This window comes from Lissotriton vulgaris, chromosome 8 (genome assembly GCF_964263255.1).
Source record: "Lissotriton vulgaris chromosome 8, aLisVul1.2, whole genome shotgun sequence".
In the NCBI taxonomy this organism is placed as follows: Eukaryota; Metazoa; Chordata; class Amphibia; order Caudata; family Salamandridae; genus Lissotriton; species Lissotriton vulgaris.
Window position 1 is genome coordinate 823,839,656 of NC_141696.1, and position 26,806 is coordinate 823,866,461.

At 43.6% G+C, this 26,806-nt stretch overlaps 1 protein-coding gene across 2 annotated transcripts in view; it reads left to right on the forward strand.

Moving 5' to 3' along the window:
* Nucleotides 1-26,806, forward strand: part of CHST10 (carbohydrate sulfotransferase 10) — a 208,321-nt gene that overhangs the window by 150,063 nt on the left and 31,452 nt on the right. For both annotated transcript variants that reach the window (XM_086934721.1, XM_086934722.1), the window contains 2 exons: nt 21,151-21,382; nt 23,808-23,913. In XM_086934721.1, coding sequence (XP_086790847.1) covers nt 21,151-21,382; nt 23,808-23,913 — 338 coding nt within the window. The remainder of the gene's footprint in view (nt 1-21,150; nt 21,383-23,807; nt 23,914-26,806) is intronic.

The window sequence follows — 26,806 nt, forward strand, 5'->3', positions numbered from 1 at the left end:
ATATCCGCCATCTGAAACCCCTAGGCAGGCAGCCGATCTGCTTCAGCGCTGCTGGGTACACACTGTTGGGAGCTTCCATTGATTCCACCGGGCATTTCCCCCGAGGGCTGGAGCCCTTGAAGGCTGCTTTTAAGAATCAAGGCTGCTCCTGGTGCCTCTGTCACTTTCCCCAGATTCCTCAGGTTAACTGCAGCTGGAACCGGGAGGCTTCTGGAGGGGAAGTGGGAAGGTAGAGAGAAAGCGATCAAAGAGGGAAAAAGAGCGAGAGAAGGAGAGAGAATGACTAAAGAGATATCCACGAGGAGATGAAGGGAGCAGGGCAGATTTCATAGTTTTTGCCAGGGGTGCTTTTCGTTTCCCAGACCAGCCCTGGGCTCATCCTATTTCATCCAGACTTTGCAAGCCTGTTTTTTTTTTCCGGTACGTATCTACCATGGCAGGCAAGCTAATGCTTAATTTTAACTGGTGGTTGAAGGTGGGGCACACTTGCACTCATTTGTGGGCCCCAGGACATATTTTTTTCTCATCTGATTTTGATCTAGAGCAAGAGAGAGAAAACCCAAAAGGGAGAAAGGAGGGGGAACCTAACATAACTTGTATTTGTAAAGCGCGCGCTCACCCAGAGGTCACTTGGCGCTGAATAACAGATGTTCATTACCCAACTCAATGGTACTCATTTTATCGATCTCACATGGATGAAAGGCTGAGTGGACGCGCCGGGATTTGGAGCTGTGACCATGAGGTCGAACACAGACTGTTGCAATGGACGCATGTGTCCACTGAGCCACAAGAGCCGGGGAAGAGAGACTGGAAAACAGTGACAAAGGTAGAAAGCATGGATGAAAAAGAGCCTGCACCAGGGATATAAAGGGACAGAGTGTGTCTAGTGGTGGACTAAAGAGTCATCAATTTGACCTAAGACTGCAATGCATTGGTATTAGCAACCCCGACTTTTGATTGCTCTGGCGCACGATTTTGAGCAAAATCATAGAGCAGGCAAGGTAGCGGTGAACAGTAAAAATAGGCCATGCTTTCTTGTCGTCCTCCATGAACACTCGTAGCACAGGAGGGCCTTCGTTGTTTTGCTTTGCAGAAACATACCAAAATATTTTAACCCTATCCATGCTGATGACGGAACCGCTCCGTCATCAGCTGCGGTTGGGCTTTGCTGATGACGGAGCGGTTCCGTCATGGCCCGGCCGCCGCGCCTGCGCGGCGCGTTCTATTGAGCGGGGCGGGCCATGACGGAACCGCTCCGTCACGAGCACAGCTCAACCGCGGCTGGTGACGGAGCGGTTCTGTCACCAGCATGCGGCCGCCGCGCGGTGCCCCGCCCTGTTAGCGCTGCTGCGGAATAGCCGCCGCAGCGAAAGGGTTAACTGAAAGTGCACCTGCTGCATCGTCAGGAGCACTTTTGTCAAATTCTCCACCTGCACACAAGGGAACTTTAAACACCTCGGGCTGGCCTCTACTGGTTTGCCAAGGCAAGGCTTCTGTTGACCCAGCAGGCTGCTGGCCGACCTGTAGACAACCAGAAAGGGATAGGCCCTGAGAGTAGAGTGCGGGGCATGGGGTGCTGCAGATCCAGCAAAATAACTGTGCAGGGTTTCAGAAAGTGCCTTTAAATTTTGTTTTTATGTTGTTACATTTGCTGTGTGGGCAGAGGTCAAATGTCAGACTGCCTTTTGATAAATTGCTACTCATTCTTTAAACATAGAAATTGTTGTTTTCTTTTCTTTCACTGACTGCAAAGTGAGGGGATTTTGTAAAGTGAACTATGTTAGATTCTTACAGGGTGTAATTGAGTGTGAAAGGAAAGGCTTTGGAATGTCTTTTTTTGTCCAACACGCAACAAATGTTAAATAACTGTAAATTAACTGTACAAATAGTTCAAGCTATATCAGCAGTTTGGAAAGCAGTAATTAAGATCATCTTTTTGTAATTCTGAACTGTGATGGAAATAAAGATTATAATAGGATCGAAACAAATCAAGACACTTGAATTGACGTGCAAATAATAAATATTTGCTGAAACCAGATTTCATTGTCGGTAACCTATACGTCTGTGCAAATGTACAGGACATTTTAAATAGAAAATGTGTTATCACTATTTTAGTGTGCTGCTACACCACCCTTTAGTGGTATATTTTCAACAGTGCAGTGGCGTCACTAGGGGGGTGCGGACCGCACCCGGTGACACCATCACATAGGGTGACACCAATCTGGTTACGCTGTGTAACACCGCTCTGCAGCCTCGCCTCTGCTCTGTGGGGACGATGGGTAGATGTCACTTTTTGCTACCCCAGGCAGGGTAGTGCACTGAAGTACAGGCAGGCATTGTGTGACGATATCACGGTGGAATAAGAACGTCTGTAGGTTAACATCGGGGAGCAAGTCGGGTCATAATAGCCTCTGAAACCTTCAAACTGAAACGCATTTTGACAATTTTGTCGGAGCGGTGATGACTGGGACAGGGTTGTATAACCAGGGTGGAGGCGGCAGCTACCGGCATTGGCTTCGAGCCCTGGCGCGAGCGCCTCGCTCGCTTCCTTATTTCCTGGAGCGTTGCAGTGAGCAGAGGTGATACGAGGGCAGGGGTGTGCCCTCTCCATGTTGACTTCAACCTTGTCCCTGCACCATTGGCTCTGGGTCGTCTTCACCGTGTTCCTGTAACATAGAGCCTCAGGGCCCTTTTCTCCCTCGAAATCTGTGTCCCAAACTCTGCCAAGGGCATCCACACGAAACAGGGCAACTAGAATTGTACTGCTATGGGGGGCCAAATTAAGTAGGAGGATTAGTTGAATTATGGAACAAGAAAACTCCAATTATGTGGCACGTTATGTTGCAATATTATTTTAGCACACACCGATAGTGTCTGAACTCTGAACAATTATTTAAATTTATTTCTACCAGTTCAAGACATGAGCGCATCAAGTAGCCGCAAAAGGTGACAAGTTAACCAAGGCAAAGGGTCAGCCACCACAGCGTGCCACCCTATGTGTTGCGCTTTCCATAATATCTATAGATCCTTTCCAGCTAAAAGCATTTTTTTATTCTATCAATAAGTCAGCAGAGTGTGAATTATGCGGCAATTGCAGTAAATCCATTTTATGTGGTAAAACTCAGTTGTTGGATTCGGAAATTCCGGTTTACCTGCTCAAGAAGCACTATCATCCTATGTTCGTTTCTGGTTTTTCAGGCTCCGTAATCATTTTTAGATTCATCGTGGGGCCTTTTTTTTCAAAATGTTGACAATTATTTTATGTTTTAGATGGGAATCTCCTGTAATATCAGATTTGGCTTCTTTTACTTATCGGGAGCCCCCATCCCACTACTTCCTTTAACTCCACTTTTAACCACTGATGATTAGCACTTACCTGCTCTCTTCCTACTTGTTCATATATATACAATTTGATGTATTTAAATGAGATTCCCGTACATCCCTTGCCTGAACATAAACATTTCCCCTTTATATTTAACACAAGTTATTCCCTTATGCTACAACTTGCCTCCGCTATTATTAGGGCCACTGCAATTATGCGGCAGGGGAGGGACAAATTATGTAGCACAGTTGAGTAAATTATGTGGCAAAAAAAGCAAATTATGCGATTTAATGCAGCATATTTTTAAATGGTATTTCTTCATTAGTTTGCACTTTTTACACATGTTAAAACGGTCTAGACTGTTGGGTGCACATAATTAGTACCAGTTTAATACCCACATATAGCAATAAGCAACAGAAAGGTGACTAGTCAACCTTTGCAAAAGACCTTCCACAGTGTGGCAACACATGCTGCTACGCTGTTAAGAACTGGTGAACCATTTGAGCTAGAAACAATTGTGTTTAGTTAAAATCTGCAGATTATGCAGCAGATGATGGATTATGTGACAAATGCGGCAAATCTATAACTATGCGAAAATTGCCACGCTGCACAATCCCATAATTCCTAAGGTCCTGGCTATAATCCTTACCATTAATACTTATCCGTTCCATTTCTGTTTTTATATTCTGTTTTTATATTCTCCTTTTTCCTTAAACCAATCTTTTTTGTTCCATGGTAATTGACCCAAAAAGAAGTCCCCCATCTCACATACGTTACATTGCTGCAAGTAAATATGTGCATGAAGCCTCATTGTCCTCCGTCTATAAAAGTGCCTGGCACTGACCTACGTCCTTTATCGAGCACACACTGCTTGACTGTGAGGTGAAGGAAATTCCTGTTGGGAAGAAGCCTGTCAAGCACAACCAAACTGGAGTAATACCAACTAAGCATGCAACACATGTCCAAGAATATCCAGCATTGGCTATACCAACACGAGGCGGAAAACGAGAGACAGTGATTATCAACACTATTGAGGACTGCATTTAGCATAATGCTGTGGGAGTTCCGGTGCAGGCAATATGCTCCCCTGCCCAACAGTTTAATTTGTTTTAGTTAATGAACCCTGAGGATGTTCTTTTGTGCTTCCATGTGGTAAGTCGTGAGAGGGTGACACCATGAGTTACGCGCACCGGGTGACACCAACCCTATTGACTCCACTGCAACAGTGTCCTCCAAAATACACCATTGGCTATGTACCACACCCGTACTACTCTCCTGCTGAATGGGCGTAGCTCATTTGCTACCCTTGTTCTTTTTTCTGACGCTTGGATTTTGCACAATTGCGATGATGTTAGTTATGTAACCTTGACGGTTGCACCCCCACTCTGAAAAGTGTTCCAGCACCACTGATTCTAGGATCAAAACAAACTCCCGCAGACCTGTCTTGGTAATACCGCTGTTTTATAGTAGCCACTTTACATAGTGGTTTCAGAATCAGTGCACATCTCCAAACTGGGCGAACCAAAAAAACGCATTTCACAAGACCCGCAAAGCCAGAATCTGCCTCTCTGTGACATTTATTAAGCGAGGCGAGTTAAACTTGAAAGAAGGTGAAACGCATCCGTTGCCAGTAGCGGGCTCCCTGCCGGCTTATCCCTCGCTGCTGCTGCTCCTAATCGAAATAAAATGTCTCTAATCTTATTTTGCCAAATGACAGATGGTTTGTTTTTAGCTGCAGCTGATACTTTAAGACCAGGATAATCTTTTAGGATTTGAACAATGTGAGATCTCCATAGTGTTGGTCAGTAAGTTGTCAACTCGATTCATGTACAACTTTTATCAGACATGTTTAAATCTAGAAATTACTTGTCTAACCTTACCTGTGGGGCAACACGTTCTTTTCAACCTGTTTTACAATAAATGGTGCACAGTTAATGTAGGTCCAGTTCTGCTTAGCTATTATCCAACCAGGTTGTCTGTTCGCCCAGTATTTAATCAATACATACACCCCCTGGTTTCATCTTACTACTCCTTTGGGCCACACTAGTTATTTTAATTGTTTCAACCCCCACACATCCATTTATAAAATCTTTAATGTGGTATCATTCAATAGACCTTAAGGAGAACAGTGTGACGCACCATGTGCAGGTCCTGTTCCTTTGAGAAACAGCATTTGGGACACCGAAATAGACGTTGTCCCATAAATCCCTGGTCAGCACCAGCTCATGTGTATTGCAAGTCGTGTTATGTAGTAAACGTTCACTGCCACCTTGACTTATTGCAACAACAATACTTGGGGGAATCCCCTGCTTTAAAGTGGTCTTTCACCCATATTTCTATACAACAAGCCAAGATTAGAATTATAGTTAATATACACAAAAGCTTTTTTTTTTTTTTTAAAGAAACTTGAATTTTTTTTATTAATAAAACGGGCAGACGGGTAGGAAAAGAGGAAGCAACATAGGTGAGAGCGAGGCCGAATGCTGAATCACCTAAGGGAATTGGGTAAGGGGGTCGCCGAAGCAACATGGGAGGGGACTCAAAAACAGCCATGGGAGGTGGTGCAAAAGCAACGTGGTGAGGGCGAAAACAACACAGCGGTTGGGGAAAAGCAACATGGATGGCATGTGTCGGGGGAAGCAATTTAGAGAAGCACATGGATGAGCGCAAGAGGGAGGAGGGCTTGGAGAAGCAGTTAGGCAACAAAAAGGGAACACTGTGTGCATGGGAGAGTCGTACACAATGATGGCTGCTAGAAAACATATGCACTCTAATAGAGTGTTTCACACAAATGAAAAAGTGGTGCTGAAAAATCGAGCAACTTACACATGATGCGAGCCAATCGAAGAGATTGTAGAGAGACACTTCTCCATGTGAGAGGCCAATGCAAGGTTGGCTATCTGGGACATCAATGAGAAGCAGGCAAAGGAGTGACAAAGAAGCTAACCAATGGTAAGCAACGGGTGACCTCCCTATATGTTCTTAGTAAGCCACAATATGCCTTGCTACAGGCAGAGCATTACTGTCTAGAAGACTCAAACTAAAAAAGACATAGTAGCATAGTAGAGGATGCATGTAATTGTTATAAATATTTTTTTTATACCCTACAAAAATTTCAGAATGTCTTTAATTATGTACTTTCTCACTCGCAAATCCTGGTTAGGGCTTTAAAGGTGGAAGTGATCACCCTTCTTTCCCAAAGATGTTGTCTTTTGTGTAGTTCCAGGGTCTGTGTGGTTTGGTTATCCACATTGCACAGGATTCCTGTAACTCAGGCTATTGTTTGTTTTGTACATCCAAATGTACTTTGCATGAAAACATGAAAACATGCCCCTCACTCTCATTTTGAGGCATTGTTAGTGGTTCACCTAAGTAATTCTGTAATGCCTTTTTTCTGACCCCTTAAGGCCATTTGTGGTTTGAGTCTAGGCCATCTCAGTATTCAGCAAAAAATTGTTCCTGAGGGCCAGCACTTGAAAATGCGTTTCATTCTGCCTGATTATTTGTGTTCACACTAAAAAATGTGGTGTGCTGCTTCTCCATTGTAAACAATCTTGTCAAGGTGTACAGTGAAATCACCAGCAGAACTTTATCCAGCTTTTGTTCAATTCAGTATTAATCATCCTTCTGATTTGCATGACTCTATCATCCGTTGGTCCATCACTCTATTACAGTTCAGTTCCTTGTGGTAGGCAAATTCATTTCCTAAATATAGAAATAAAAAAAAAATCCCCTTCACTCGTAATGGAGATTTGTTTCATTTTGACCAAGTACATAACTGTTTTGTTAACTGTTTATGCAGCCCTTTAGTTGAAGTCGACTTTAACTGGAACTGATTCTTCTTTTTATGTATAGTATATTTTTTCTGCATTTCTAATTTTGACAATCCAGCTTTAGGCATTCTGGTGATCTGTAGAGAATAACAGAATATGAAGCACTTTAGAATTGCTTTCAATGCGTCCCACACAATTAATGTTAATCTGATTCTGTTTTGTATGAGATAAAACGATTGCAGTTGATTCCTTCTGTGTTGTTCGATCAGGATACAGACCGCTTTACCTGTTGAAAACATAATGTCCTCAATCACTCAGAAAATAGAGTGTGCGTGCATCCGTCCTCTTCAGTCGTTTGGTGTTTTTCGTGCTTTGCCATTATTGGATGGGCTGCCCGCCAAGCCCTTGGATTTTCTTGGATTTTTTACTTTCTCCCATTCATGTACCTGGTAGATTTTGCATCTGGGCATCAAGTATTCCTTTTGTTAGACTGCATTTTCGACATGAAGTATAGCTTTTATTTCAGGATCTGTGTCTATTTTCTTTGCTTTCACAGCCTCGTTTTAATTGCTGTTTTATGACCTAAAAAGTGTCCCTTTTTAGATGGATAAGCCTGCATAATGACAGTGTTTTTCACTATTTTCCCTTGTGCGTTCACTAGTTACTTTCATATCATGACGAAGTGTTGGATTTAAAGGATACCGTTCACAAAGTAAAGATGTGCGTGCGCGTAGGCTTTCTTAAATGTGCAGAAACAGTGGCCCTTTGTCAAGACTGTCTACTATTCGCTTTTTTGTTGTTTTTGCTTTTAAGTTAACCACTTACAACACAAACGTCATTTTCAGCTCATTTTTATAACACTTCTGTAAAGGTACAGTTTACCTAAAGTAATGCATTCTGCAGTGGCAGCTGGCGTGTGCTGAGAGAAATTCACTTACCTCTGCAGCGCAACATCCTCCGCGCTCTGTGTCTTCCAGGAAACTCCAGATGCAGGAAACTGCTGTACCCAATCCTGTTGCTTCTTTCACAGCATGAAAGCATTGTCTAGAATGGTGAGAACAGGCTCTTCCAGCACTTTCTCTAACCCAGCTGTATTAGACAGCTGGGTTAGAGAACTTTAAAATGCAGATGTCTGGCAGGCCGTCCCAAGACGGCTGGCCAAACAGACATGTCCATTTTAAAGTGCACAGCTCCCTGCTGCTGCTGCCACTCGGCAGCGCTGGCTTGGCCCAGTCCTGACACTTAGGGGCCTATTATCATTGCGGGCGGATCGCCACGCCCTACCGGTGGTGGTGATCCGCCCGCCAAAACACCCCGCTGGACAGCCATTTACCCCCACCACATTAGCATGGTGGGGGGTGCCGCGGCAGATGTAAAGACTGTCTGCCGCTTTTCCGCTGGCAGACAATCGTCACGATTGCCTGCCGGTCGGAGAAGGCCCATAATATGGAGGCGGTGCTTTGCAGGCGGAGAAGTGAGGCTCAATGGTTAGAGCGGCAGACCCTGATGCAGAGGTCTAGCCTGGGACCCAGGGTTCGATTCCCCGCCTCGGTGGGTCTTGGGCTCAAAAATTCCACGGACCTGATAATTCTCGCCTCGGTGCCTATTCCAATCATGGAGTCCCACTCTGCAACTCTGGGCAATAGCTTGCTTAATCTCCACAACGGCCCCCACAACGCTAAGGATGCCTGGCCTCCACCTTGGGGGTGCCCAGGAGTGGACGCCTCACAAGGAAATCCTGGATGGGTTCCACAGCGGTATTCGTACAAGCGCCTTGAGACCCTTGCGGGTGAGTAGTGCGCTATACAAGTATCAATTTACATCCATATTATTATGTGTGCGGTGGAATGCCTTTCCATGGCAGAGACTCCGCCATGGAAAGGCATGCAGAGTTACGGGCCCCCGGGGGGGGGGGGGGGGTGGAGGGTTGCACTTTGGGGGTACACATGGTACCTCCCTACATTGGCATTCACGAGGTGGCAGGCACTGCGCGGTGACGGTCACGTTGTGCATGCCAATACACAACATGCATTTTCAACATTGTGGCGGGTGCTGCTTACAGCACCTCCCTCCACAATGTTGAATATGCGGGATGGGACCGCCAGGGTCGCATCCTAATTGGTGGTGGGGGACTGCTGCACCACTGGCGTCCAGTCCCAGCACCGCTAGGGTGGCGGGCGGACTGAAGGCTGCCCGCCATCCTAATGGGGGCCCTAGTTCGGGACGGTTTGCTGAAAATTATGGGTAATAAATAAACGTTATTACAGTTTTATTTTTCAGTTCTTGGGCGTGTGGGGCAATGCTCTTCTGCTCAAATGGAGGAGCCGCCCCTAGCGTTCTGTTCAGCAAAGGGGCTGTAGCCCCATTTTATATATATTTGTAGTCCAAGATGTTGCTTCGGGATTGGATTTTCTTTTTACCACTGGGGCAAAAAAAACTCAATTGCCACCTGTTCCCAAGTACTTACCGTAACAAAAAGACAGAATCATTTACTTTGCCACTCTTATTTTTAAGTTTTTGGACTAAAAAAAAAAAGATGAGTCCAGTCACCCTGGCTTCTATATAAATCTCATATACATTAGCGTCAAGTCTGTCTCTGCTTGATCTGCCACTATAATTTCTCCAACATTTGTCTAGGTCAACCGTCACCGATTGTAGTGGATTCTCAGTTAAAAAGAAAATAATCTGTTCTTTAACTTGTCATACACTAATGAAACAAAACAAAAATTAGAAAGTGAGGTAACGTGCTACAGGCACCTATCAGCCTGCTCACTGATTAAAACAACTACTATGCCAGTTTAATAACTCCTGTTCTTATTGATGGGAATGCTGTCTTACCATGTCTTTGTATTGCCAGTACATCCTGAAACATCAGTTGGGAACGTTTTGTCCGGTAGAACATCTATATTCTTCCAGTAAGCCTTTCTCCTGTAATTAAACTATGTCCGCGTCGAGTTAGATCCGTCTTGTCAATACAATTTTCTTTTTGACCGGAACACGGTAGTCCCTCAGAAATGTAAGAGGGAATTTTAATTGGTTTTCTCATTTTTGACGTAACCTTTTTAATTACCATTTTTTTGACAGAGCTGCACATTCTAACAGGTGCCATTTGTAACTCCTCAATACTATGGATGTACAAAACCACCCCTAACAACTGTATGAGTACAAATAAGACACATATATAAAAGTCACTCTGGATACATATGAAAAGAGCAAAGTGCAACATTCCAAACAACAAAATGCAGTTTTTGGAAAGTTTCAAATTTACAGCATCATACTATAACCTAGACTTACAAAAATGGGTAGGTAGCAGAATAAAATCCTTTCATTTTAATAACTGTTCTCTTAAAGAATGGACAGCCTTTGGCAAATCCATTAAGACTCACATAGGCAAGTATGCAATGCCTTTTGGTTTTATTTTTGAGCAAATATGCAGAATGTAAAAAATTGCACAAAATTTAAAAGTAAAGGAGTAGCTTTGGCAATAAAGTTTACCACTTTTCAGGCAGCTATTCACATAGACAACTAAAGCTGTTTCTGTACCTAGACCTAAAAAAAAGTAAGCGTTAAACTATATCCGGGTGCATTATGTACAGCAAATATCAAAACAGACAAATATTACGTGTAATATTAATACATGTAATTATGACATAGTTGGAATTGCAGCTACCTTCTATGCACTCAAATAATTATCCACCTCATATAACGTGATCATACATTGTATTGTAGATTTATTTTTTATTTTTAGAGCTTACTACTCACTCGAGGCATAAAACCTTTTTGCAGATGGCTAGCATGCCACTTACTGGACCCCAGAGTTTGTAAACTTGGTTGTAAGGGATGCATTTAGGTGTATATTATGTAACCTTATTAGAGTTGGCAATCTGATAAGTTGCAAGCAGTTTCTGTTCTAGAGCGACGTTAGCATTTAATTGGTATTGATGCAGATGCTTTAATGACGTATGAGTTTGTGTTTGTGTGTATTGGATTGCAGCAGTTTTGCAGAATACAGTTATTGATGACATGTACATGCTGGGTCCGTGAGTTTGGTGGTAAGAGCTCGGTAGAATTTAGTTTGACATGTCAAGGAATATAGGACAGAAGGTCACATGGATTCAGTTAGACGGCGTAAATAAGCCCATTATGCACGTCATCCTTAATTTAGTGATGGATCACCTGCTTTAGCATTTCAACTAATACTATTATATGTTTTTTATTATTGGATTTTTAACCCCTTCGACGCTCATGACGAGCTCAGCTCGTCATGAGGTACGCCTGTCGTACGCTCATGACGAGCTGAGCTCGTCATGAACCGCAGGTTTTCGCAAAAGTCAGCGCACAGCGGGAAAACGCGTAGAATGCATGGTGTTAAAAATGTGTTATTACAGAGTTGAAAGTTGTTAGAAATTCATGCATGTTGTTCGGGTCTGTAGATGTGTTTGATAGAAGCTAGACCTCAGTCGAAGATGTGGTGTTGTGGAACATGGTCAGAAGTATGTTATCTTATTCTCTCTCTGATACTTCACTTCCTCATTTCCTGTCGCTAGTGAGATCCTTACTGTGTTTTATATCGCAATATCTGTTTCTGAGAGCCTCTTTAATGAACATTCTATTCAACGGCATGAAAGCAGATTCAGCATTGGAATGCTTCAAGGCGAGCTGAAGTATGGCAAGTTCCTTAGGCCTTTCTAAGCCAGAGAGACAGTACCCTCAACAATTTCATCTCTTTTGAGGCTACGCCAGAGGTTTGGCAAACCAGCCACATCAAGGACCGCTGCCTCTGCAGGCACCCCATTGCTTTCCGGGTCAAGTAGACAATGTGTAGGGCACAAGTAGCAGTGCCGATCCCAGACCCCGCCCCTCCAACATCAGCCTTTAAGTGCTTTAGTTTGCCCTTAGTGGGAAACTGCCACCTGGTCGGAGGCAGGGCCAGACATTTCTTCCAATGGGTGGCAAAATATAACATTCTATAGATGGGTCCTTCACATGATTCAATAGGTCTATGCCTTGTCGTTCCTGGCAGACCTGGCACATCTTCCACCTACATCAGAGTGTCTTTCACAGGAGCACTTGTCCATCTTGCTCCAAGTGCAGGCTCTTTTGGCCAAAGGAGACCTAAAAAGCCCCCTGGCTTTGGAAATGGGAACTCATTATTACTCCCGTAATTTTCTCGGGCTGAAGGACAGAGGCCTTCAGTCTAATTTAGATCATCCTCTGAATGCCTTCTTGCGGAAGGACAAATTCAGAATGTTCATGCTGGCCCAAGTTCTGTCTGCAGGCACCTGGTCTGTGGTTTTGAACCAGCTGGATGCTAACCTTTACCCGTCCTGCAGTCCCAAAAATGTTAATTGCAATTCAAGGTGAGCGAGAAGCATTTTCAGTTTGCTGTGCTCCCCATTGACCTCCCCAGTGCCCCAGGTGTTCATGAAAGTGATTGTGGTGGTTGCTGCACACCTTTGGAGGTTGGGGATCCTGGTTTCCTTTACCATAACGACTGGCTATTGAAGGTAAGCTCGCCACAGTCAGCGGTAGACCACCCCCAGACAACGGCAAACCTATTGACATTATTGGGCCTCTCTATGAATGAGCCATCATGAATACAGTACATTTTTGGCCCTTTCCTCCACCATGAGTCCACAACGAGTCCAGAGCATTCGGGCTATGATCTCGATGTTTCAGCCTCAGTCCTTGGTCTCAGTGACAGTGGCTCCGGCTCGTTGGATATGTAGGTTGCGTTTGTAGTCTCTGCAGTGGAACCTGGTGTCTCAGTGGCCCCACCACCAGGAAAACTTTTGGATTTCATCCAGGTTTCGGAGAAGACTGCAAAAGACCTGCAGTGGCAGCTGGAGTTTCAGGCCATTTGCCTGGCTGAAAGCCTTCCTACCATCCATCACAGAGAAGCTGGTTGAGGTTGTCGTAGACCACAAGACAGACAAATGCCGCCATTGGAAACCACACGATTCATTTCAAGTAATGCCCAGGGAACGAGTAAGGTAACCGGTACGGGTAGAGCGCACGGGGGAAGTCACCTTTAAAAGCATTCATCAGTCAGTGCCTGCTACTACAGCCATAGAGCCATAAACACTGAAAGCACATGAGCATGCAGGGAATTATGGGCACCACCAAAGCATTTTCACCCCCATAACTACCCTTAGGCCAGACCATCGCATCACCCACCGAATGTAGACACTAGTCCCCCAGCATGCCTATAATTTACAACATAAAATCGGGTTTTCAATTGCATCCCGTTCAAAAGCCAAATTAAAAGGAGGCACTTAAAAAGCACAGTGCTTCTCACAAGCTTGCAGCACCTACAATAGCGGATGGCTGTTTACCATGACTCAGCCCTCTTCAGATTCAGAGCTGGGTCAACTTAGTCATAAGATCAATGGGGAACATAAGGCATGGTTGTTGTCCGCATCCCCACCCCTTAAACCGAAATACCTGTACAAACAGCATGAATACAGAGATTATGACAATGCACTAATAACGCAGTGATAATTTCACACCACGTCCTGACAGGACTACCATGCATGTCCAGAATCAAGCAATACACCAGATAAGATATGCAGAGCACTAAGCAATTTTTTAACAAAGTGAACAAAACACCAATGTTTTCCTCCCAATGTAACCCTTCGGTATAAGAACAAAATGCGCCTCGCCTACCACACCCTTCATGGAAAACAACCTTCCGTGCTAAGCCATGAACACACCCTAGGAAACCTGAAGGTTTCCAAAAGACAGAATACGGTCTGTAAGAAACCATTGAGCGGTAACAGTACCATTATATTACTACCCACATGTGACACTATAAATTCACCCTTGTCCCTTAATATACCCACAGTGTCCCACAAGAACACACACTGCCCTGAAGAAGACCTTCCACCCAACTGATACCCAGGTCCAACTCAGAAGGCCGAAACGTGTAGGCACATTCCAAATTGAGGCCAAGAGCTACCACAAACAATTAATTGGACCACAAGCAAAAGCGTAATTAAGGACACTTAAACATCTATCTATTTATGGTCTGACCTCCAGAGGACCTTACAGTATCATAAGTGTACGAGGACACAAAGGTACCAGGTCCTAATATCAAATTTCAGTCAGACACTTGAGTACAATACTTCTAATAGAATAAAGGATTTGTAATTGTATGGCATATGTGTGCAATGTAGGAAGTCATGTCTCATTGTACATGAAATGTTTATTTGTAAAATGTACTGTTATTATATGTTTTAACCATCACCTCACATTTTTTTGTTTGTAATTTGTCACGGTTGAGTCATGTTAAATCATGTATGTTACTGTTCTATATAGGTGTAAAAGCACGAGATTAAAAAATCATAAAAAGATAAATATCCGACTTGTTAAGAACCCAGCACAAGAGTATTTATTTAACAACCTGTTGGGTTTCACATTTGAAGCAAGATACGGGAAATCCTAGTATCTGAAAAAAGTAAACCAAAGAAAGGACCGTTCATTGGTTGTAGCAAATCCGACTGCTTATTGGCGCTGCGGCTCTGCAATGCATTTCGACCATCCCCAGTGAAATACAAAAGACTTGTCTTTTTTTTTTTTAACTCTTTGGGGGGGGGGGGGGGGGGGGGGGGGGACTGTTCCTCAGTCTGACTTTTAAGATTTTCTTAAATCTAATTCCCTTTAATCAGCCTTTTAAAGAACCTACTTCTGTGCCAGTTCAACAGTTCCAATTTCACCACCAGCATGTAGAGTTTTGCTAATTACAGGGATCCAAACTTGAGGGTAACTGAAGCATTGCAAGTCTCTGCCTCCTAATATCTGCTTAGGGTTATGTCAGAATATCGATAACAGAAATATACAAATGATACAAACATATTGTGACCTAAAAATGGAGAACCAAAATATTTTGCAGGTAAGTATATTTAGATCGGAATAGATTTACTATTCTTTACTATGCTTCCATGTACCTTCAAGATGTATATTGATAAATGTGTCCATAGCATATGTGGCTTCAGCAAACATGCTCTGCATACTCCTGCCAATTAGTTTTGAACCGCAGACTTTTGTAACTTGTTTTTCTTTGGAGAATTGTGAGTCCCAAGACCTGTTGTGGTCCATTCCTGGCTCACAAGGCACTGGCTCCACCTCAGTTTCTTCCTCCATTAGGCTTGGATGTTCAGGAACGCTGTTTTATGATAAACATTTTAACACACAAGGTCTTCCTTTTTGGTTCCAGCGGCTCTTTGAACCCTGTGTAGAAAACAGTGCTACTGCACTAATAAAAGCATCCACCCACAACATCGATACTTCGATCTGGCGGTCTCTGACCAGTACTGTTTGACGCACCACAGCCTCCAGCTGCCATCCTAGTCTAGTCTTGAGTGATAGCCAACTCTTCATAGAGAATTCAGTTAGGGTAGGGGTATGGAACATACACCCTTCCAGTGCTGCTCTAGGTGTACACCAAATGCGCCTGGAATGAACATCACAAGATCTTCAACCTCTGCCTCTCTCCATACTACGAAGACGTCTTGCAAAGACTGGTTCAGTTTATTCGGTAAGAAAACCCTATGTTGCAGGAGGGAAAGAAGGTGGCCTATCACATGATGCAGAGACAAGCCTCGTCGGAGACTCGCAGTAGTTCTGGAGCCAAAGATATGCCAGGCACCAGGGAAGAGTAAGCCAGGCTCTGGCATTCCAACAGGGCACCCAGAAGAGAGTACAGAGGCCATCTTCTATGAGGGCTCCGACATCAGAGAGGAGGTAGAGTTCCTCTGGACAGCAGTGGAACATATGCAGCCTTGGGGCTGAAGACCAGGTCGACTCCATGAGCTTCCAATGCAGCACAGGGTCAGTCTCCAGCCCTAAAATGCCTGTTGATGGAGGCGGAGCAACGCTCCATCAGGAGTTTGGCATCGAAGTCCTGAGTCAATCTAGAAAGAGCTCACATTTTGGGATTTGACCTTCTCACTGCAATGCCCTGGACTCAGGAGACTGGGTAGACTCTTGCGATGATCTCATTCAAAGAACTGAAACCAATGCATGATTCGATGCTGCCTCGATCCTGAGGCTTTGAAAAACCACACTCTGAGCCGAAATAGATGCCAAAAGTTCCTTCCCGACTGAAATTGAAACTGGCTCCGAAGCACCTGTTGATGCTGAAGTTTGACTGCACAGATTCCCAAAAGGGTCTCAAATTCTACTAGCTCTATACAGTTTGCCACCCACATTTTCTCCTTCAACACAAACACTGCCCCTGCAGTCTCCTATGCTTGACCAACAGGACAGTGATTCAGAGCCTGTCCGCTCTTACTCCCTGAAGGAAACCTATGATGAGTTCCTTAAGCCCCGGGAGGGAGAGGATTCCTTTGGAGGACTATGTGGTAGACCCTCAAGTTGACCCCGACTTCGAGCCCTACCCTGCAAGACCAACCCAACTCGATACTACTGCATATCAAGCAGTAATACAGTGAGGTGTACAGCATCATTAGGTCAAAGTGCATACATTGCAGGATGAAGTTGACTTCTTGTCTGAGATCCTGTCCAAGACAAAGCATGCGGTGCATTACCTTCACATTCTGACAGGAATGCTTAAGTTGGCCTCCAACAACTTTAAGGAGCCGAGTAGGGCTGGAATGGTCTTTCCTCAAGTTGAGAAAAAGTATAAGCTTGCCCCGACGATCCAGCCTATGTTCATGGACAGATTGCTTCTGACTCCCTGGCTGTTCACACTGCCCATAAAGGGATTCAGCAGAGGCTACAAGGAAGGTCCCGCCACTAGATAAGTAGTCTAAGTGGATTGACGTTACTGGGAAGCGTGTAACGCTTGGGGTAGCCACTCATAAGTGCATTGCAAACTCGGTGGGCCTCCCCTTCAGATATGACAGGTATCCCTTGGGAGAAAATGGAGGAGTTGCTGAAGCACCTGCCAGAGAAGGAGGGAAGAACCATCAGCAATCGTAACATTACATACAACCCTTGATGTGGTAGATCCAGCCACAAGAGGTGTTAATACCAGCATCCTACTCTGCATGCACACCTTGCTTAATGTGTCCGGGTTTAGGCCTGAGGTGAAACAACACATATTGTATGTCACATTTTTGATGGAGAGCCTCTGTTCGACCTACAGATCAACCTGATGCTTGAAAAAATCAAAAACAATACCAATGTCGCAAAATCCTTTGGCGCCCTGCAATCCACCAGACCCAGATCTGCTTTTTGCTGGCAGCAAAATGTGGGGGGCAGAGACTTTCATACCAACAGCACTAACATTTGTTTTAGGGGCCCTCTGTAACCCAATACCTTCTAAAGAGCGGCCTATGTGGGAAATGCATGCGGAAAGGGCAGACCTCTGACCATTAGACCGGTTCTCCTCGCTGAACACTTTCACATGGTCAGCAGAATGATAACATCCTGGTATGTGGCAACTTCATCAGCATTAGATCTGAAAGATGCGCACTTTCATATCTCGATCCACACAGTGCATCACCAGTACCTGCAGTTCGTGGTAAGTGGATGACACTATCAATTCAAGTTGTTAACCTTCAATGTCATTACAGCTCCAAGGGTGTTTAAAAAGTGCCTAGGGAAGGTAGCAGTGCCTCTGTGCATAAATGTCATGCAAATGTTTCCACACTTAGACGATTGGTTGATCAAGGGCAGAAGCAGATGGCATGCCTAGTACATACTCAAACAGCAGAGTCCCTATTTCAAAGCCTAGGTTTCACCATCAATGGAAAAGGTTTAATCTTCAACAGCAACAAATGCAGCCCTTTCTCAGCTCTGCTCCAAATGTGGTAACAGGCAATGCCTGCCCCAGTGAACAGAGGGTGATGGAATTTCATCAGCAGCTAGTGAGGGTGATGGCTTCATGTATAGCAACTGTACTATATGCCAGGCTACAGATGCACTCTCTACAAGAGTGCCTTTCAAAGTTGTGTGCCCAGATGCAACTGCACTAAGAGGATCTAGTGTTGGTAACAACCAGGGCTCAGGATACACTGTTTGATGGAACTGCAACAACCTGTTACTTGGCATATCTTAACAAGACCCCTTTTTAAGGTGACCATCCCCACCGATGAGTCCCTCCTGGGATGGGGAGCTACCCTCTAGTGGATAACTGTCCAAGGCACCTGGACCCCTTAGCACAAGTGGAGAAATATAAATGATCTGGTTCACCTAGCCATCAGACTAGCCCCGAAAAACTCCCTCCCACTTTTTGGAGGAAAAAAACTACTAATAAAAACAGACTACATGATAGCCATTTTCTACATCCAGAAGACAGGGTGCATCCACTCCCCTCAGCTCTCTGCACTAGCTCAGGATATTTGTCCCTTGCAATCCGCAACAACGTTCATATGTTTGCAGAGCATTTCCAGGGAGGAGAATTACTTTTTGTACCTACTCAGCAGGACGGATCAACAAGTACACAAGTGGGACCTCTACCCACAAGACCTTCACATGTAGTTTCAGTGGTGGGGGAGTCCGATAATTGACTGTCCTCTATGCCCTAAAATGACAAAATCCATGTTTACGCACCCAGAGTTCATTGGCAAAGCTCCATGGATGGACTGATCCGGGATCTTTGCCTATGCTTTTTCTCCTCTACCAGTCCTTCCATACATATTTAGGAAGCTTCGGAAAATGTCCCTTACTCTCATCCCGGTGGCTCCCACAGGTGGCTCCCACAGGGGCCACATAATCCTGGTTCTCAACCCTTCTTGAGATGTCTACTGTTCCTCATGAGAAGCTCCCCAACAGGCTGGACCTTCTCACGTAGAACCAAGGCAGAATCGGGCACCCCAACCCCCGGCAGCTCAGTCTAGCCATTTGGCTCCAGAGGTCCCAGAGTATGATTACCTCAACCTGCCACAAAAATGTATGGGCATTTTTAAAAAAGCACACAGACCCACTACACACTCCTGCTACGCTGCCAAGTGGAAAAGGTTTGTCCACTTCTGTATTCCAAATCACCTGGAACCTCTCAAACTTGCACCAGAATATTGTCTGTAAACTTCACCTGCAGAAGCCTGGTCTAGTTTACACCTCAATATACCCTCACTTTGCAAGCCTGATCTAGTTTACACCCCAATATACCCTCACTTAGCTTCCATTGCGGCCTACATGTAGAATAGGGAACACTCTTCACTGTTTAGAATCGCTGTCATTAAGACTCTTATGGAAGGATTCGCATGGGGAATCCCACCTAGAGCGCCTTCTGCCCCAGTTTGGAATCTTATTGCGTCCTTACCAGCCCAATGAGCTGTTACATCCCCAAGACATGTTGGCGAGCAATTGGCCCTTACTTTAGAGAAGCCTTTCTCCAAGTCAATAATGACAGAGTTGTCTTCAGGATCAGCTCCAAGTTCCTCCCAAAGCTGGTATCCCCTTTTTACCTGAACCAAACTATAGAGCTACCCATCCTTTTTCCTCAACCAGACTCTGTAGCAAAAAGGCTTCTTGACTTTCTTGATTTAAAATGCTCTCTCTTGTACTGCATTGTCAAAACCAAACCTTTCCACAAGACATCAGTAACTTTTCGTTGCAGTCTCAGAACCTTAGCAAAAGTCATCCTTTGTCAATGGCAGGTATAGCCAGGTAGATTGTCAAGTGTTTCCAAACTTGCTACCTCAAAACCAAGAGAACAATGCCTACCCTGCCTATGCTGCAGTGCACCCATACGAAAGGGGCCACTGTTGTTTTCCTTGGTAAAAAAACGTATAGTTGACTTTTGTTAAACCATTAAATGGTCCACTACACACATCTTTACGAAACACTACATTGTGGATGTTGCAGTTCGCAAACAAGGTAGAGTTGATCAGACTTTCTTAAGGACTTTGTTACAAACACCTGTACCACCAGCTGGCTATCTACAGCATAAGGGAGTACTGCTTTACATTCTATGCAGAGTGACTGTAAAGTCACACATGCTGCAAATGTCTGGAAGCATTGGTTTGTAGCGTTTAACGTAGTAGATTCACATACTGCCCCCTGCCTTCCCAGAAGCCAGTGGTTACTACAGATATTCTTCTATTTCTTATACATATTTCACATGTTCTACACAACTTCATACATGGTCACCAAGCTGTCCTACCACCAGCTCCCTCAGTACACTCACCCGCTGTATGAAAAACATTCTAACAATGGAGCCAGTGCCCATGCGCTTTGCCAAACTAGGAGAGGAGTCACTATACCTCGTGGCTTGAAAGACTTGGAAGGAAAAACAATTTGTGAACGTCCAAGGCACCACTAGAATGCAGGTGAATGCAGTGTATGTCAATCTACAGCATTACATTCCACAAACAGATACTTACAGGGTTGGTAACATATTCCATTCCCTTGTAAATCAAGTTTATGTGGAGTTATGTATAGTATACCTAAAAATATATATTTTACTTCCCTTCATGGTATTTTGGTATTCCATATTTTTGCCATGATATTTGTGTTCGCAATATTATATACTTGCTCTGGTAGTTTAACCCTCTCAGCTCCCAATATGTTTGTTTGAAGAGAAATGTAAGATTATTACATTTTTCATTTTACTCAATGTATCTTTCCCCTAATGGACGGATATCTTGTATCATTGTGCATTATCTTTGCATTGCCCCATTTTGTTAGACGACGTTGATGGTTCTTCTATGATTTTAATGTTAGGGCTTCATTCTCTTGGCTGTAAGGTATAGTTTTTTTTTCTTCTTGGGAGGGTGATGCGTTATCTCTGCTTGATCAGCAGTGTGCATTGTTAGTGTATTTAATTTGTTTTTCTGTTATTCCTATCCTTTTGTTAGAGTATTTAAATATGTGCGCTTAAAACATAATTTAATAGGTATACTGTGTGTTAAATTAAATGGAAGGTTTGAATTATTTTTTAGTTGCGTGCGCCTTGAAGATTGTGCTTTGGCATATCCTAACCCTATACAAATAATATAGATCAAGAACTTGACAAGTTTGAGCCACCTCCTGTGCCAATACCGAAATCTGAATTTACAGTCAAAAACAAAAGCTTCCAAAATATATAAGGTGTATTGGCCGTGATATATATGCAAACCATTTATTAGTGTTTACTTTCTCTTTTAGCCAACTGGAAAAGTTCTTGAAGACACTTTGCCTAAACCTCGTATTCAACTGGATCGTCTGGAGCTACTGAAGAATGTTTGCAGGAATGAATCCTTAAAAAACCTTACCCATACCCCTGTGTCAAAGTTTGTCCTGGATCGGATATTTGTCAATGACCAGCACAAGATCCTCTTCTGCCAGACTCCCAAAGTGGGCAACACACAATGGAAGAAAGTCTTGATCGTCTTGAACGGTACTTAAAAATAAAAGCATGTTATTATGTGTCAATAATGAGCCGGATTCTCTAAAAAAAAAATATATATTGTGATCAGTGTTTGCATAGGCAGAGCGCTCTAATTTTTGGACAGAACTGAGTGACTTATGCCTTGCAACTGCGGCTGTGCGTTGTCCGTAGAGCAGAAAATCCAGTTATTAGGCTTGTCTAAAAGTATAATTGAATTTTTTAATATTTTTCTCCTTTTATTCTGCGCGTTGTGTGTATTTTTCACTATATGTCGAGGACCCCTTCCTCCATGTTCACCATGCAGCCACTTAATACACGCAGTACCCCAGGGTCACAACGGACACAGGTGTGCTTCGCTGCGCCTCTGGGTGCTATAGTATTACTGAAGGGGCCGCAGATTCTTGTGCAGCCACAATTTCTTTTGCAGCCCCTTTACTATAGATACCTAGCGCTGGTGCATATATACCGGCGAAGCTATATTAAGGTGGCGCTCACTCAGTTGCATGGGCATGGCCTCATGCTAATGAGGGAAAAACTTTGCCTCTGAGCCCATGCCGTTTTATGGATGCGGGTGCAGAGGCAAAAACGATGCACTGACAGGGCGCCACAAAGAGATGGGGAACAGTCAGTGTGTTTGCTGAGGGTGGCCTATGAAAGGTGGGGGAAAAGGGTACCTTGGACTCCAAGCCCCCTCCCCACATCCCTCCCCAGTCACCCCCCCCCCCCCCCCCCCCCCCCCCCCGAGGCAGGTACACTAACTCACTGCACCAGCCTGTAGGGTATCTCTGGCCCTCTTTGAATTGCAGGCCAGGTGCCTCCAGTACTGTGAAATACAGCACGGATGCTTCAGCCAGCCACTTTGCCTTTCGTTTGTCTGCTGCTCCTTTCAAGTGTTATTTATGTCTAATGTCTGGTTATAGAAAACAGTGTTGAAGTGTACCTATTACATTTACCTCAAGTTTAGGATTTAAAATTTGTTGTAGTTCAAATGTATTCGTTTTTATATAAAAAGTCTAGAGTACATTAATCAAGATTTTACGTAGCATAAACATAGCTGCCTCGGTTTCAGATTGCTATGTGTGACATTTTCATGATATCAGTGTAATTATTAGTGACATTTCCACTGCTATAAGTGACCATTTCTTGCGAGCAAAAATCAAGTGAAGACGACGATTGAAACATATACTTATAAGAAATTGCACCAATTTGAGCTAAGTGATGACCTCTCCAGCAAAAGGAAATTTTTATAGCAAGTCAGTGCAACAGTAGGAGATCATGACCTACACTTCAACGAGGTAGGCCGGCGCCATGGCAACAGATGGGACCTGCCGGCCTGCTACAAATGGAGACAGTCCTGCGGCAACCAGTGCCACTGCAGCATATTCTGGAGTGGCACTACTGCTTCTGGTGACCCTACTGCTCTGCTGAACCACTTTTGCGGGCCAGGCCACAGTGGTTCACATTCTCCGGAGCAGCCCGATCCGAAGGATTCCATTAAAGCTGCAGTGAAAGCGGCAAGCTGTTCAATATTTACATGGAACCGCTAGGAAATCTCCTTGAAAAATCCGGGATCCACTATCGCCTCTACGCAGATGATACCCAAATCTACCTAAAGGTGTCCTCCGCACAAGACCCAAACCTACCTAAAGGTGTCCTCCGCACAAGACACCCTCAACTCCATCCAAGATTGGATGTCCACTCATCAACTAATATTGAATCCCTCCAAAACAGAATTCCTTCTCTCTACCTCAATCTCTCCTCTTCCTCCTGTTCTATCATTGATGGACAATCTGACCATACTAAACTAAAATCCTACCATTGTAGACGGTGCCAAATCCCTTGGCATCATCCTAAACAAAAGACTCAACCTACATTTCCCATATCAGTACCTTTGCTAAGAATGCACGCTACCAATTGCACCTTCTCTTGGTGGGGGCAGCATTTCATTCCTGAGCAAGACCTAAAAATTTTGGTCCAGTCACTGTTTCTCTCCAGATTGAACTGCTGCAACTCTCTCCTTGCTGGCCTCCCCAAAACCAACCTTTCCCCTCTAAAATCCATTCTCCACTAAGTGGCATGTTTCGTCTACAGGGCCAAAAGAAATGATCATAATACACCCATACTGTATTCTCTTTGCTGGCTTCCAATTAAAGCTAGGTCAATCTGCAAGACTGCCTGCATCACCCAATCTCTCTGCCCCACCCCCACCATCACGCTAGTGCGGCCGGCGGCACACAGAATAATATAATGATAATGACTAATTTATTATTTTGTGTGTACCTGCTGCGCTCGCAGCAGGCGGGCTGACGCGCCTCTGCCTTAACAGTTTCTTTGGTAATTTATTATATTGCAATTTGTTCCAGCAGGGTTAATTTGTATTTTAATGATTGTACAAGTGGCGGTTCTGGTGCAAACTACTATTTTCATGTTGCAGGACAATTTACATCCATTAACAAAGTTCCTGAATACATTGTACACAACAATGAAATGAACGGGATTCCTCGCTTATCGTCCTTCAGTAAACAAGAGATCCAAGAACGGTGAGTCTATTCAGAAGCTTCTCTCCCAATTTTTAAAGTAAATTTTTTACAGTCGTTTTATGAAGATTTCAAGCTTTAAGTGCCAGGCACACATGATATTTTGTTAAGCATAATTTTAATTATTTGCCGTAGTAATGGAAGATGCATAAGCCGCACATTCGTATGTCTTTGACACTACAATTGCATTTTAGAAGTTTAACAGCAAGGGTTAATCAAATATGTTTAATAAAATGGTTTGTGTGCTTGTATTTGGATGCCTATAGTATTTTAACTCCTGTGTCTTGCTTATTTCTCTTCCACTTTTAATCTTGTCTAATTGTATGTGTGTTTTTAAAACTGGGACGGCCCGCTAAATTTAATACATATATTGATCTGCAAATATCTGTTGTACCAAGTATTAGACTGTGTAGAACTGATGCCTCATCACGGTGTATGAACTTGATTCTATCACTATTCATTCCCTCATAAATATAAATGTGAAAATGCAAAACAACGAAATTACACTGCAGTTGAATTTTGAGTTGGGTATTAATCCCCAACCCCCTTTTACGCGTGCCTCATTGCTGTTGAGCAGAGGCAGTGTTACTTTTCATAAATTTGCAAATAAATCCTGTCTTGCATGTAGCGTATCTTGCCATCTTGTCTACAATGAGCAATCCTGTATTTTGTCCAAAATGTATCTCTTATTACTGTAGGTATTACCCCTAGTTAATTTTGCTGTTTGCAGGTGAGCAAACATGGAAGAGTCATCCAAGCAATTCTTTGTAACGGCAAGGAAGTCAAAGTGCACAGCAGAGAATTAGGCCTTCAGATTCGACAAGATATTTAAATTCTAGCCAGATTAGTGCTATAAAACCATGGTTGAAAGGGATGGGCACTCCCACTCCTTTGGGGAAGTGACGTGTCATCACCAACAGATTTTGACCCTGAGCATAAAAAGGAAAGGGATAAAAGACAAAGGAAGAAAAAGTTAGGAAAACAGAGACCAAGTGTGCCGCATCCCCAGTGACATGCTTCTAGCTAAAACTTTAGGCCCTTGCACTATTTTCAATTTTTAAAGACATTGAGCGCTGGTGTCAACTTCTCAAGGAAACCACATCTACTCATTATCATTTGAAAGTAGGCATGGGAATTTGCCATTTCTGATGTTGTCATCAAGCAGACTCAATCCTAGAGTCTCTTAAATGTTCTAGAGTAGGGAGGTGTTCTTGCATGTAGTGTGAACATATGGAGGATGAAAGCAAGTGTGAATTGCTTGTTTACACAATGTGGTGGTTCATTCACACCAAAGTAATTCAAAGTTTAACTGTTCCTTTAAATTCAAACCGAATTTAGCGTTCAAACAGGGTATCGCTCTCTGATCCTAGAGAGTGAAAATGTCTGGAAGAAGCACCACCCCAATGGTGTCCCCTGTATGCACAGCAACAACTATCCACAGCGGTGGAGTAATCCAAAAATATTCAAAGTTGATACATGTTCATCTGTATTCAAAAAGGGATTTTATATTTCCTCATTAATCCTTGTTCACAAAAATGCTACGCTGTTTCCTTTACACATGGTTTGTTCTGAAAAGTTGTTGTTCGTAATAAGAGAGTTGGTTACTCCCAGATGGTTAATACATTAATGGTCCCAATGCATTTCGGGCTCGACACAGCCCTTAATCAGGGGGGTACTAATACGTCAGCGTGAATCAATGTAATCCGTTTCTTCAAGATCGAACATGAACCAGGCACACAATCCGGCCGCCAGGCAGAAGTACATCATGTGTGCTAACTCTGAGAAAATGCTGGGGGGGTTCTCAGGCATTCTCTGCAGTAGTGCTTAAAATGCTGATTAGGTTTGCCCCATAATGCTACAGAATAAACTGAGCTTCTCCTCTTTACATAGTTAAGTCCAGAGCGATTTCAAAATTATTTGATTGATTAATCCCAGAAGGAACTGCATCACCAAGTTCCCTAAAAATAAATGGCCCAGAATTCCTTATGACGGAATAAAGCTAAAAGGTGTAGAGCGCATATTTCTATTGCCAGCCAGAACACATAGCATCACTGATTAACAGGCACAGCCAATATATTGCACATCTATAATGCAAGGGCCAAGCTGTTGGTGTGTGCCAAAGTGTGTCTGTATTTTTTTTTTAAGTAATAGAAAACGATTTAAAAATACTGGAGGAAAGCATACGTTATGGTATTAAAAACCTGTGCATTGAATACATTGTTTTCAATCTTTATAAATGGCATGTTTTATTTTTCAAACACTTTCCGACCATGAAATTGTGAACATAAAATCCGATTGTAAAGAAAAAAAAAGTTTGGCTAAATTACTTTCCACAGGATTTAGCCATTTGGTCCTGTATAGCGGCCCAGGGAGCATATATATGGGCCTCCGAGAGAAGTGGCATGCTACGTCCACCTTCTGCCTCATACACCTGCTCGGTGAGAGCATCAGATGGCTGTTCCCCCAGTGCCAAAAATCCTTGGTGTGCCAAAGGTTATGCTTTCAGGCAATATGTGGCATGCAGGAGGTAAAACAAAAACGGCACTTAAGGTCTGCTCATCTGCCATACCCTAGCAAAAATATCCCTGTTGCTGTGCTTTTATAGGCAAGCTTAGAAGGGTGAGGAGTACATTCACATGGTGTGAGTATTTGGGGGAGGAAGCAGCACTCAAGGAAGAGAACCAAAAAAACTATGCTTTCATGGAGTGCTGAAGTAAAAAAAACAAAAGTTAATCCCTAAATGTGAGCAGTGGAATGATACAAGTCAACCAATCAAAATGATCATAAAGAGGCTTAGCTCCAGGGGAGGGACAAATACAAGAAGTGGAAGCAAGCCATTGAATAGGAAACAGGCAAATGAGTGGCAATAAACTCAATAATGTGTAAACAGTGGGAA